We start from the raw sequence: 12792 nt of genomic DNA on the forward strand, positions 1-12792 counted from the left end.
CACAAAAAAGTTTTAAACAGAACTTTACACACTATTTACGCTTTCGGAAATTCACAGTTTTTTCATAAAAAAAAAATGGCACAAAAATAATCTCTTTGGATCAAGGAGCACAAAAATATTAATTAATAACTATTTACTTTGTCTTAAAACAAATATATTAATCTACTTCAGAAATAGACACATTAAATAAAATTGTTTTGTGTGATTTACAGTTGCAGTCTGCGGGTAATTTATCAATTGTTGTTGTTTCAATTTTATATTATAAATTTATCTTATACAAAACGTGACAATAATCTATACTTACTAACTAGTAATTTGTTTGTCCATTATATCATAAGAAAGGGTTCATTAAACTTTTGCAGGAATGTGAATATAACTTAAGGTGCAAAGATAATAATGTTGCTATCATAAGTTCAAATTAAGAGCTTTCCTTCTTTTTAAATTCGTAAATGTTTAATTTCTTAACAAGACAACACATTTTAATTTACGATCTATAATGCAACATACAAAATTTATTTGTAACACTATCTCATATATACTATGTTGCATACCATATGTAACATTTAAGTTTAAATCATCATTTTGCTTAGTAGTACAAACAATCTGCAACAGGGTCAATACTTGATAACGACAAAGTAGCACTTATAAATACCTATTTGCATTTATATACTTAGATTTGAATTTAATATTGATTCTATGATACTTGAAAAGTAATCATGTTATAAGGAATTTATCAGAATTGAAATTCACATACAATAATTTTGCATTTACTGCTAAGGTCAAATCAATGTTAATACAAAAGATTCAAATTTTAAAAAGTTAAATTTTGAACAAATAAATAGGCAACTCTACTATCTTCACAGCCCCAACTGACTATTACATTATAATATAAAAACTAAAAATAAGTGATGGTTGCGCATCTTGATATCACTAATAATATAACTATAAATGGAGCACCAAAGGTAAGGCGAAATAAGACATGCTAAACAAAGGAATATAGCTCAAACATGGCCCTCTGCACCTACCAAATATTTTGATTCAGGCAATAGCGAATAATTAAATAAATTTATAATGACTTAAATAATTAGATAATTATGAAAAATATGCAAAATATGTGCTTAATAGAATAGCTATTCAATAAATTGTAGTGCTTCTTTTTAAATAATTCATAAAGACATTTAAAATTTTACTCAATTTTATACAGCAGGGGTACGGTCCAGTTCCTTGAACAAGCTGCTTGACATTCTGAAATAAAAGTTTGTTTATGAATAAAAAATAAAACAAAACCGTAGATAATATATATTATGTCTTTAGATAAAATATATAAATGACGAATATATAGTCTTACTGATCAGACATGTAGATGACATTTTAAAAAGACTAGACTATTAAATCCCTTTAAATGCTAAAGTCTTGTATAAAAATAATAACAAATACTAACTTTAATGACTAATTCTCTGTGACTCAAAATATAGTATAATAGATATTGGACCTACTTTTCCTCTGACATACTGTTATGTTATTCTGTGACTCATTTTACAAATAGATTAAAAATTGTAGAATAGGTGACTCATTATGAAATTTCCAATGATATTGACATAGATAATATAAATATAAAAGACCTATGTATTAATATGTACTTAATTTTATAACTCATACAAAATATCTGGTGTACTATGTAGATCATCATAGTATTTTTGGATTTTGCTGATTACTTACTTGCTTATCATATGCTTGTAGATGTAGTGTGGAATAATTGTTACATTTACGACTGAGGGACTTGCATCAATAACCTTTGATATCTCCTTATCTTTCATGCCCACCACATTTATTGTGTTTATTTCGAGTAGTTGATGGTCAGTCAACAAGCCATTACGAGCAGCCGATGAATCCTTTACAAGACCAACAACTTTTCCATCTTTAAATTGAAAGCCAACATGACCGAGGGAATCCTTGTGCAAAGTAACAGTCCTTTCGAAAGGCCTAAAACATAATATTATTTCACATAATAATCAAGTCAAACTCATAATACAAAAAATTAAAATGTATATTTAATTGAGCTTAGGTTAGACTTCAGCATTCTAAAACAATACAAGATTTTGTTACAACAAACCTGTCACGAACAGCCATTTTGATCCCATTAACTGGTGCTTTCTTTAGGAGTGCATGAGATTGCTCCATAGTCATTCCCGCTAGAGCAACATCATTGATCTCTAATATCTGGTCTCCAAATCTTAATCCGGCTAGGGCAGCAGGACTACCAGCGGCAACGTAACACACAAACACCCCATCGTTAACTGAATGTAATCGCAATCCACATTTACCATCTTTATCTTTACAAAGAATTACTGGTCTTATTCCTTGAGTAACAGTCGCTTTTAATAAACTTGGTGACTGTGATGAAAGAGGTGCAATTACATTGCACACTGCACCTGAAGGTTGAACCTTAAGGAAAAAATAAGATTTTTTTAGATACATTTCTGTAATTTTTTATTTTAAATATATCATTACCATTCAAAATGTAAATAACTAGATAAACTTACTGTTTGTATCTGGTACTCAGGCATGTTAAGAGCAATAATGTCAGATGAAAGCTCTAAGCCCATGTATTCGCCTAAAGCGGGATAAACATGTCTTGGTGCACTGGGAGCCGCTTGGGACCCAACAGGAGCTGCTATTGACTGATACGGTTGGTATGCTGGCGGACCCTGCTGTTGAGCCATTTGGGCCCTCACCATATTGTCTACTTTCATATCTTCAAGCGACGGGTACAAAGACATTTTGACTACGTTTCAATGTTGCACAAGGTTTAATATCAAATTACCTTACTCGCCCTTTTATTAATTATTAACGCTGACTAATTAAAACTGTATCCAGTAGTAGCTATATAATGAAAATATAAACAATGTCGTCTTTAAATAAACACAATTCACAAATTCCCAAGTTGAAAATAACTAAACAATCGAATAGTCAACAAATACAACTGAGTTGTGAGTTATCAAATAGATAAGCTGTAGTAATACATCTAATTGAAAATGAATGGAAATTAAATTGTCAAGAAACGAATGATGTTATTTAGTTATTATCTGAGGAAATGAATGATGATCGATGAATCCGAATGAACTTTTTCATGTAATATTACTCATTCTCAAATAAAAGTTTAACAATTATTGAATTTAAAAATCGATGTTTAATATCAGATTGATATATATATTTTAAGAATCATAGAATGTTGGTTTGTAACAATATGACATATCATTGTGTTTTCGTAATCTTTAATGGCTATTTTTGTCCTTAGCCTTTTTAGGTTTTACAAAATAAGTTAGTGAATCCCTACTTATTTCCCTACTAATATTTTGTAAAAGTATGTAGCCTCTCCTTTTTTGACCCTTTGGACTATTTAGTATTAGTGGAGCTGTAGTAATATTGAACCTTGTTGTTTTATATTATTTTATAATTAATGTCATATGTCTCTTAAAAACTATGTACTTTTATTATATAGAATAAAACTATCTATACGAAGTGCTATATTATTACAGGAGTTTTCATTACTTTATGAACTTCAAGTGATTATATTGATACACAATTATACCTTTGCCATTTGTAAGAAGAAATTATTTAAAAAGAGTGGATGTCAAAAACGCCAGTCTTCAAATGTCAAATTGTCAATTGATAAAAATGTTTCTATTTCACAGAGAGAGAGTCAAGAAATATAATAAAATAATTTTGTAAATAAACGTGATATGCGTTTAAAAATAAGTATATCTGGTTTTTAAGAATATTACAAATGAAAATGGATCCGCCCTCTACCAATAAACAACGTACTCCAAGGTGATTAAAAACAATATCACAGAAAATAATATTAAATATTAGTCTTATTATGTATTTACCGTACTATTGTATACTTTTGCAATTGTGATAATAATAATAATATCTCGTTAAATACATATTAATTCTATGTTAAAACAAAGAAAACTATGTTAATTTCCAGTCGCTGTCGAGAATGGGAGCGTCAAAGACGATTAAAATTCAACGATGCCATATCAAAACTTGGGGAAATTGTTAAGTCTATCAACAAAACGAATAGTTCAACTGGAGATGAAGCTGATAATGTTCAATATCCTAAAATAGAAATTGTCCAAAAAGCTATTATTTGCTTAACAAATTGTGTTAATGAAAAAACTCAACTCAGTAAGTTAATCTGACTGTTTCATTACCGTTCCACTGATAGTATGTTTTAAAGAATTATTTCAATTTCAGAAGCAGAGATATTAGCCTTGGAAGTTAAACTGGAAGCAATAGAAAAGAAGAAGTCTGATAAAAAAGATGTTTCATTACAAGTCACTATAGCAACAAATAAGAAAACTCAAAGTAAGCATTACAAATGGATTTATAAATTTATATTTTAACTTAATGTTATTAATGCATATGAATTTTCTTGGTAAGAAAATAATTCTGTAACAGATGTTGTGGATTTTATATGTAGTTTGTGTTAAAATATAATATTTTTAACCTTATTATTTATATAAGTTGTGTTTAATTACAGATAGCAAATATGTAAAATTATTAATGTTAAATAAATCAAAGCACAAAAATTCAAAAGAAAAGGATAAGTTTATAACTGCAAAATCTAGTATTGATAAAAAAAGAGTTACTGTCCTAAATAAAACACCACCAAAGTTACCCAAGCTGCTTCCATTAACTAATGTTAAAAAAGGTTTGTGTCTCTGATTATTATATTTTGAAATGGCATATCTCTGGACTAATACTAAATATAAATGGGTGTTAATTAACTGGTACGCATAGTATTGACATTTGTGCGAGCAGAAGAATATAATCTGTCAGCAGAAATAGCTAATTGGTCAGCAACTCATGGTCAGCTTACATTTTTAATATCAATCAACTATTTATTTCGTTCTGGATGGTTGTAATCATGTCTGGTCAGCATATTATTTATATAAGCTGCAATGAGCTAGCAGTGTTCACTAAAATTTTGGTAAGCATTCGAGGGTAAACAAAAAAATATTTTTCTAACTTAACCGTTGGATTCTTAAAAACACTTTGGGGTAAGGCTGGAAAGTACAAAACACAATCCAATTAGGTATTTTGCTCACAAAGTTTTAAATATGCATACCAATCAAATAAGCTGCTTAAAGACATGTTTTTTTTAATTTTGCTGACCAAGTCATTATTTTGCGGACTGAATGCTTAATATGCAAACATATGATATTGTCTGCTACCTATTTATAGTTTAACTTTTGACCATTATTAAAATTATGTGCTGAAAAAGAAATGTTGCTCTATTCTTTTTCTTGTAGCCAATATTTTTGTATGCTGAACAAATAATTTAAATGCTGTTTCTTTTTTGCTTAAAGAATTTTATACTTGCTAACCATTTAATCACTTCTCAATATAAATTCTGATTGTAAAGTTGTGTAGATACGAATTTTATGCCTGATTTTTTCTAATATATTGATGTATAGCTAGAATTTAATTAACTACTAAAATATATATTTTTGTTATTTATTTTTCAGAAAATACCATTGTTATGCTACCAGCCACACCTTATATCTTTCCGCAAAGACCTGTGTTGTTTCCACAGCCACCAACTATTGTCTTAGTTGATACAAATTTGCAACCAATCAACAAATCAGCTATACCCATTATAAACAGAAACAGCAATGATATAACAAAAACTACTATGGTTAATGTTTTGCCAATATCCGCATACTCACATCCTTTGTCAGCGAAAACCAAGAAAAATAATGTCAAATCTCGAAACAGTATTCCAAAAAAAGGACCTAAAAAAGTTAAGTCTCCTGATAAAAAAGATGAAGTGGCAGTTAGTCAATCAGCAACCGAAAAAGATTTAGAGAAAATAACTGAAGTCACAAGTCCTAGTGATAAAGTCACAGAGGTCATTACCGAAGAAAATAAGGATCAAGTTAAAGAAACTTCAAATGATAAGAAAATACAAGAAACAGGTGATACAAATATATTAAGCTTGGACAAAGATACAGTTACAGGCAATAAAACTGACACTACCACAGTTATATCTAAAGAAGATATATCTAAAGAAACTACAGATAGTCAGAAAGTTATATCATCACCCAAAACTTTAGAACCATCTATGGATCACAATCAATCAAATATGGAGAAAACTATAGCTCTACCGAATCAAGAAGTCTCTGTAGAAAAATCTGAAATTAATATCTCAAATGCTGTTGTATCCAAGAATAATAAAATATCTGTCTCTGAGAAAATCGAAGAAGTTGAATTTAAAAACAAAGATAACAAAATACATGCTATTTTAGATCCTACAATTTGTGAAAATGTTGTTGATGTCGGAAATGCTCGATTGGAATTGGCAGAAGAGTTTTTAGCTGCTTCACCGACTGCTGCTTTCTTGATGTCATTCCCATTAGTTAGTGGTAACAGGGCTGACAGCCCAGCTGAGGAGGCTCAGAATATCAATGCAAAGGAAACAACTTTGCAAAATGAAACACAACCACAACAGGATTCTTACTTTGAAAAACCTATTATACCAGATAATAAAATTAAGCCTACAAGTAAACCATCGCAGATTGCACCAGTTACAAATACTGACAAATCCATTCACAACCAAAAATATGAAAATAATAATAAATCAACTGATATTAAAACAACTACATCTGTACCAAACCTGATGACTAATGAAAATCCATTTTTGAGTTTACCTTTGCCATCAGTAATACCATCAAGTTGCACTCTCACTGATTCTACATTTGGCATAGATTTTGATATATCTGTAAACAAAACAGTCACTCAGCCAACAACGTTTAATAATACAACAAACAATATATTTTACAAAGGTGATCCATTTAACACGGTTAAAAGCACTATTTATAGCACGAGTAGTATTTCGTCAGGTCACGAATTTAATGGCTTGGGCTTATATCCATGTGCAATGGAGAACTATGCGAGCAAAAATAAATCTGACTACACTAATGTTGATGACAACCTTATGAAAAGATTAACATACGACATTGATTTGGGTTGGTCTCACAAAAGTTTCGATTTTGTGAATTGTACAACTAATGCTAATACGTTTCACAAAGAAAATATATTAACTAACACCACAACGCCCTTCTCGTCGGCTTACAACCCTTTTAATCCTGATTTTCACGTGCCATTAGTTCCCAATTCGACAAAAAAGAATTCAACTAGTAAGACTGGCACTTTTCCAGAACCAATTACGAGTTTTTATAATCAAGGTGCTAATTTGTGGTCCGATGACGTATCATCTATTTATACAAACAGTAATGTTTCAAAAAATTTTATTGCAAAGCAACAGAATTATTTTCCTACAGAACATTTACATACTAACATGAATGCAAAGATAAGTAGTACTCCAAAACAATTTTATACAAAGCATATGACAGAAAGCGCCTCGGAAGGCATTTTAAAATCTTCATCTGCCGTTGGACACCACGTTACTGATAAATATACAAAGAAATCACCGAATAAAATGCACATAAATTGGATGACATCAGAAATAAGGCCTGTGCAGAATAATTGCAACCAAAATCAACCCGAATTGAAAGAAACGATTAAAGCTCCCTACACTCAAAATGAATTAGGACCTAAAAAACATACGCAGAGCGAGACGAATTATTTCCCTATTAACATGCATAATTTTCCATCACAACCCAATCATGAAGAACACGTGTGGCCGACTACGCGGCCCGCGGGTACTACAGAAATAAGTATGGAACCGCCTCCAATTAACCTTCCTACATTAGTTGGAGACTTAGCTTTGGGTCCACATGACAAAAAAAAGGCTGACAATATAAACAGAACTCTACCACATACAGAGTTACCGAATTGTGGCAATTTTCTATCAGTCACTCAATTAATGAATAGATCGTCCGAAAATATGCCCTTACGACCAAATGGTCTAGTAACCGATACACCTAAAGCCATTTCAACAAAACAAAATATATCTCATAACAATGATGTCAGCAGAAAATCACGCATGGACAACCATCCACAAATCTGTTATGGATTTAATGATCCAAAAGCAGCACATACATATGAAAGCATTAATTCTTTCTCACAAGCGAAAACTAAATCTAGTAAGCCTGATAAAAGTTCGAAGACACAGAAAAACAGTTATTCCGCTGAATCATTAATCAGAGGCGGTACTAATTACAGTCAAAAACTGCCAGATAATAGCGGGCCAAAGTTTATGGTACCACAAAAATATAACGATTTTAATATATCCCAAGAAAGTGGAGTGGCTCAAGTTTCTCATTTTCCGCCTATAATCGACTATTCCGATAATAGCTACGCCGGACAGCAATTTTCAGGGACTACGTTATATAACTCTACTACAAATACAATATCGAATTCTTTTTATACAAATTTTATGCCTGGAAGCACTAATCTTATGACCAGCAACTACACAGGCGGAGCTTTTCCAAGTGATTTTGTAGACTATAACCAAAGTACAGACTGCAATAGTTATTCAAATCATAAGTATAGTGATTTTAAAATGAGAAACAACATACCTACGTTCCCACAAGAGAAGGATCCTGCAAATTACAAAAGTTCTAGAAGAGAATTTGCAGCAAAGCATAAACTGGAATGCTCCAAAAAAGATTCCAATAAGAAATATCAAAATAAGAGACCTAAATTAAGTAATAATGAAGTTGAGGAATGGAATGATACGTCTCATCTACTCTGGCAAAACAAAACCCAGACTAAGAGACATCAGAACATACCAGATGAGATAACATTTTCGAATTACGTAGGAAATCAGATGCCCACTCAATATCAACCAGATATATTCAACAGCCACATTATGCAATCGAATATGCAAAATGTGGGACCAAATACAGACCGATCATTATCTAGCTTTCCGGTTGCTTCTCGCGCCAATTTCAATCTTAGCGCTTTGTTTCCGGAAATAACAATGGTGAGTATCAAATCAAACTTGTAAATGTTTTATAAATATTTTACTCTTTCAAGTAAATAATTAATTTAAAAAAAAACTTATTTTGTTTCAGAAGGTGCAATGACATAGAAATTAATTTAATTGGATAAATAAAGTATACGCGTTATGTACATATGTGATCTTAATTTTAAAAAGTTGTGTTGTTGATTATAGTTATAGTTTATTTGTATATTTACAAAAGGGACTAAACTCTTGATGGGTTTTAAGAATAATTTTATAACGTTAAAAGTATTTTAGTTGGAAATCGTCTATTAATTACTTGGTAATTATAAATAATTTTTAATATGATAATTATTAAAAACACGCATCAAATTTTATTTTTTCGTTTTATTTATTTTAATTTCGAGATACCTTATTAAGCAAAACTCGTAAAATACTACTAGTTCTTACTCCTTTGCTCTCAGTTTGATATATATCTAAGAGTATGACATATTAAAGAAGATTTAATTTCGTAGGAATTAAGTAACTAAATATAGTTTTATAACATGATATGTACTTTTAAAAAAATCTATAAAAACATTATTATGAGTACAGTAGCACTAAAAAGCAAAATATTATTAAAAAGCCGGACTGTCTTTATATGTTCCACGACTAAAGCACTGAACCGAATTTGATGAAATTTGGTATCAGGTAAAGGCCAAAGAAAGGACACTGAGAAAGGAACGCCAATTAATACGCGGGCGAAAACTAGTAATACAAATGTGAAAGCGTCGCTATTCATTGTTATAAATGATTTTTATTGTTACATATTAAATAAATTAAAAACGTGGCTTACTGTAATTTTTTGCAGAGACAGACATTAGCTGTCCTTGCTAAACTACACTTTGTTGTAGGTCTTTTTAGGGTCTCGTACCCAAAAAGAATGTTACTATGACTCCGCTGTTCGTCTGTCAGTCTGTCTGTCACCAGTCTGAATCTCATGAACCGAGATAGTTAGACACTTTTACAAATGATGTATTTCTGTTACCTCTATAACAAAAATTACTAGAAAACAAAAAAAGTATTTTATATTAAAACATTTTTTTGCATGGGAGCCCATAAAATAGATATAATTTTTTGCCGTTTTTATATAAAACAAACCCTACTTTTTTCGCAGCGGTTTTCTTTTCTGTTTTCTTTTCCAAATCGTATCTACTAAATTTCATCTTAAGACCTTAGATGAATTAATAAAATGCACATGATTTATTAAAGTGTATATAATGAGTCTAATCTAGATCAGTTTAATAGTAGGAATTCCAAAGATCCGTCGTTATTGTTGAGAAAAAGATTAGTCCAAACTCATAGGTTTTACTAGTAGTCTTATGGAAGCCTAATAAAAGTGCCAGCGTCAGATCGGCTTGGAAATATTTAATTGTTATGGAAAGCGTCGAATTTAAACCACGCTTTGAAGTGGAAGAAAATTTCGTTCAAAGAATTCGTTACGTTCATAGACGGATACAGGCAAACCCAATAAAAGCGCGATCAAAATAGCTTCTATTTCATATCATCGTGGCTCAACTGGTTCCATGGCTTACAATTAATTGCTTTAAAAAAAATAGGACCGACTAATTTTAGGCTACGTTACAATAACAATAAATTTCAGCTCTCCATTTTAGAAACGTCGCCAAATAAAGTGTAAGCTTATAATAGAGAAGTTTAAAATGTATTCATAGTTCGAGGCCACATATAGGAAAAGACAGATTTTCTTTGGCCTTCATTTTTCGATAAACTTTACTTACAGAATTTGATTATAATCAAAACGAATTAACTTGGTTTTATAATTAATAGCATAGAATTATTATATAACCAAGTATAATTAAAATTGTATTGGTACATTATAATGTTTCAATCATTATTTCTGTAAATAGTAAAATATATTTGTAAGCTAAAATATAATTCAGTGCCATGACGCCATTACAAAGGCAGGTCATTTTCCACTTAAGCTGGTTCCCTGCTAAGCATCGCTGACATGATTGCTCGCAGGGTGAGGTCCCACCTAACCTCGCTGAACAAGATCTCTCCATGTTCTACGCAGGGCACACGGTCCGTGCCATATGGTTGGCTGTCAATCGGTATAGTCTAAAACAACCGTGACCAGACATTACCCGTGTAAATCGAAAGGTGTCTTACAAAAAGAAAGAAAAAAGTAAAAAAGTAAAAGTAAAGTAACAGCCTGTAAATTTCCCACTGCTGGGTTAAGGCCTCCTCTTCCATTAAGGAGAGGGTTTGGAACATATTCCACCACGCTGTTCCAATGCGGGTAAAAATATAAAGCTAACTTGAACATTAATTATATAAATTCTTCTCTTTCTAGGATACGCTTTAGACTTACAACTTCAGTGAAAATCTCTTTATCGTGTGACAGGTAGACAGGTCTGCAGAAGCGGTTTGAAAAGTTAGACAAGTAAACTGATGCTGATACTTCTCTAGTAGTATGTAGTAGACTATTTCTAATGTTGGAGGTCGAGGCTGCTTTCAGGATGTTTTTGATAAAATGATAACCACTTACAGTGGTTTCACAGTATGTAATGGTTACAACAATATTATATACATATATTTACAACAATTTCGATCTTTTTGAAATAAATGGTGACAATATTTGTACCGACACGAGGAGGAAAGGTAAAGTAATAACATCTAGTTTCTGACTTCGCAAATTTATTACATCCTTTCCGGTGTACGGTATTTACGGTATTTCTATAATAAAATAACACCTTTATTTTTAACTTGCCTTTTAAATATTTTATATCCCTCGTCAAAAAAACATTAACAAATAAGGCATACCTAATATACAAAATTTTATTTATGGTAAAAACATTTGGACTCAGGTGCTTTTGGTTTCTAGACAGGATGTACAGGGTTATTGGTAAGTATGTTTTTTTCATTGAATTTTTAGTTAAAGTTGTGGGAATTTTTATAAAGCGACCTTTTGTACGAATTCGTTCATATTTAAATACGAACTTCCACCAGCGCCCTTTCTGATCATTTTATTTCGGTTGCTTTGAAATAATTTTCTAGTATTTAAACATTTTTAGAAAACTAAGAAAAAGGGTAAGGTTTTAAAATAATCTGCAGGACAAGTTTCATAAAGATTTGAAAACAAATAAAAAAATATTGAAGTAATATCGATTTTCGTCTCGAATTTTAAAATTTGGACGAATAGTTATTGTTTAGATATTGACAAATATCGAGTGTATAATCGTTTTTAAAATAAAAAAAAAAAAAGATTTTAATGAATACTTTTTTAAAATAAATTTTTGTAGTTGCATTTTTGACAAATTTGAAAAAATCTTATATACGTGATAACTAAACATGGTTCACTTTTTTATCATGCTGATGGCGTTAAAATTGTTGTCCGGGAATACTTCGAATTACCAATAACGCTTTATATATATAAATTTAATTGCACTTTATTGATATACTGTGTTAAAATGGTGTACAAGAGTAACGACTTATTTTGTTGCCAGTTCCTTAAATAGAATCTACCTTCCGAACTTTAAATTTAATTCAACACTATAACGATTTACAAATGCTTTTCTATGAGCCTCCTAAAATAAAGAATAGTAATAGTAATATAGACATTGCACGTAGAACTAACAAGCTGAAATAAATTAAGCTTTAGAGCTAAATTTACTTGAACTTTAATTTACTTACGATTAGTCGCGTGCATGGCGGTGGCATATTTTCAGGAAGATTAGCTTCACTTTGGTTTTAAAAGGAAATCTCTTGATATATGTAGTTGCTTCAAACTCATGGTACAAAATACAAGATATTTTAATTAACGGAGTAAGCTCTTCTCGGTGCTTAGAATTAGCATT

At 30.8% G+C, this 12792-nt stretch overlaps 2 protein-coding genes across 2 annotated transcripts; one reads left to right on the plus strand and one right to left on the minus strand.

Annotated features, from left to right (window-relative positions):
• Positions 1 to 434: 434 nt before the first annotated feature.
• Positions 435 to 3027, minus strand: LOC124533623 (syntenin-1-like). Its single transcript, XM_047109019.1, has 4 exons — positions 2544 to 3027; positions 2114 to 2445; positions 1720 to 1983; positions 435 to 1245 (listed from the first exon to the last, which is right to left on the minus strand). Exons 1-4 carry the CDS (start codon positions 2778 to 2780, stop codon positions 1197 to 1199), a joined length of 882 nt encoding a protein of 293 aa, XP_046964975.1. The 5' UTR covers positions 2781 to 3027; the 3' UTR covers positions 435 to 1196.
• Positions 3028 to 3616: 589 nt separating this feature from the next.
• On the plus strand, positions 3617 to 9312 carry LOC124533622. The gene is made up of 6 exons (XM_047109018.1): positions 3617 to 3831; positions 3992 to 4191; positions 4261 to 4371; positions 4547 to 4717; positions 5535 to 8956; positions 9048 to 9312. The coding sequence occupies exons 1-6, from the start codon at positions 3788 to 3790 to the stop codon at positions 9057 to 9059; spliced, it is 3960 nt and encodes a 1319-aa protein (XP_046964974.1). The 5' UTR covers positions 3617 to 3787; the 3' UTR covers positions 9060 to 9312.
• The last annotated feature ends 3480 nt before the right edge of the window (positions 9313 to 12792 follow it).

The sequence above is a fragment of the Vanessa cardui genome, chromosome 11 (genome assembly GCF_905220365.1).
Source record: "Vanessa cardui chromosome 11, ilVanCard2.1, whole genome shotgun sequence".
NCBI classification, from domain to species: domain Eukaryota; kingdom Metazoa; phylum Arthropoda; class Insecta; order Lepidoptera; family Nymphalidae; genus Vanessa; species Vanessa cardui.

What these genes read in the sequence shown, in the direction of transcription:
- LOC124533622 (XM_047109018.1), top strand. Translation starts at nt 3,788, where the DNA reads ATGAAAATGGATCCGCCCTCTACCAATAAACAACGTACTCCAAG. An exon ending in AATAAACAACGTACTCCAAG is followed by an intron (nt 3,832 to 3,991) that starts GTGATTAAAAAC and finishes GTTAATTTCCAG; the next exon opens with TCGCTGTCGAGAATGGGAGC. An exon ending in AACAAATAAGAAAACTCAAA is followed by an intron (nt 4,372 to 4,546) that starts GTAAGCATTACA and finishes GTTTAATTACAG; the next exon opens with ATAGCAAATATGTAAAATTA.
- LOC124533623 (XM_047109019.1), bottom strand. Translation starts at nt 2,780, where the DNA reads ATGTCTTTGTACCCGTCGCTTGAAGATATGAAAGTAGACAATATGGTG. An exon ending in AAAATGGCTGTTCGTGACAG is followed by an intron (nt 1,984 to 2,113) that starts GTTTGTTGTAAC and finishes ATTATGTTTTAG; the next exon opens with GCCTTTCGAAAGGACTGTTA. An exon ending in TACAAGCATATGATAAGCAA is followed by an intron (nt 1,246 to 1,719) that starts GTAAGTAATCAG and finishes CTTTTATTTCAG; the next exon opens with AATGTCAAGCAGCTTGTTCA.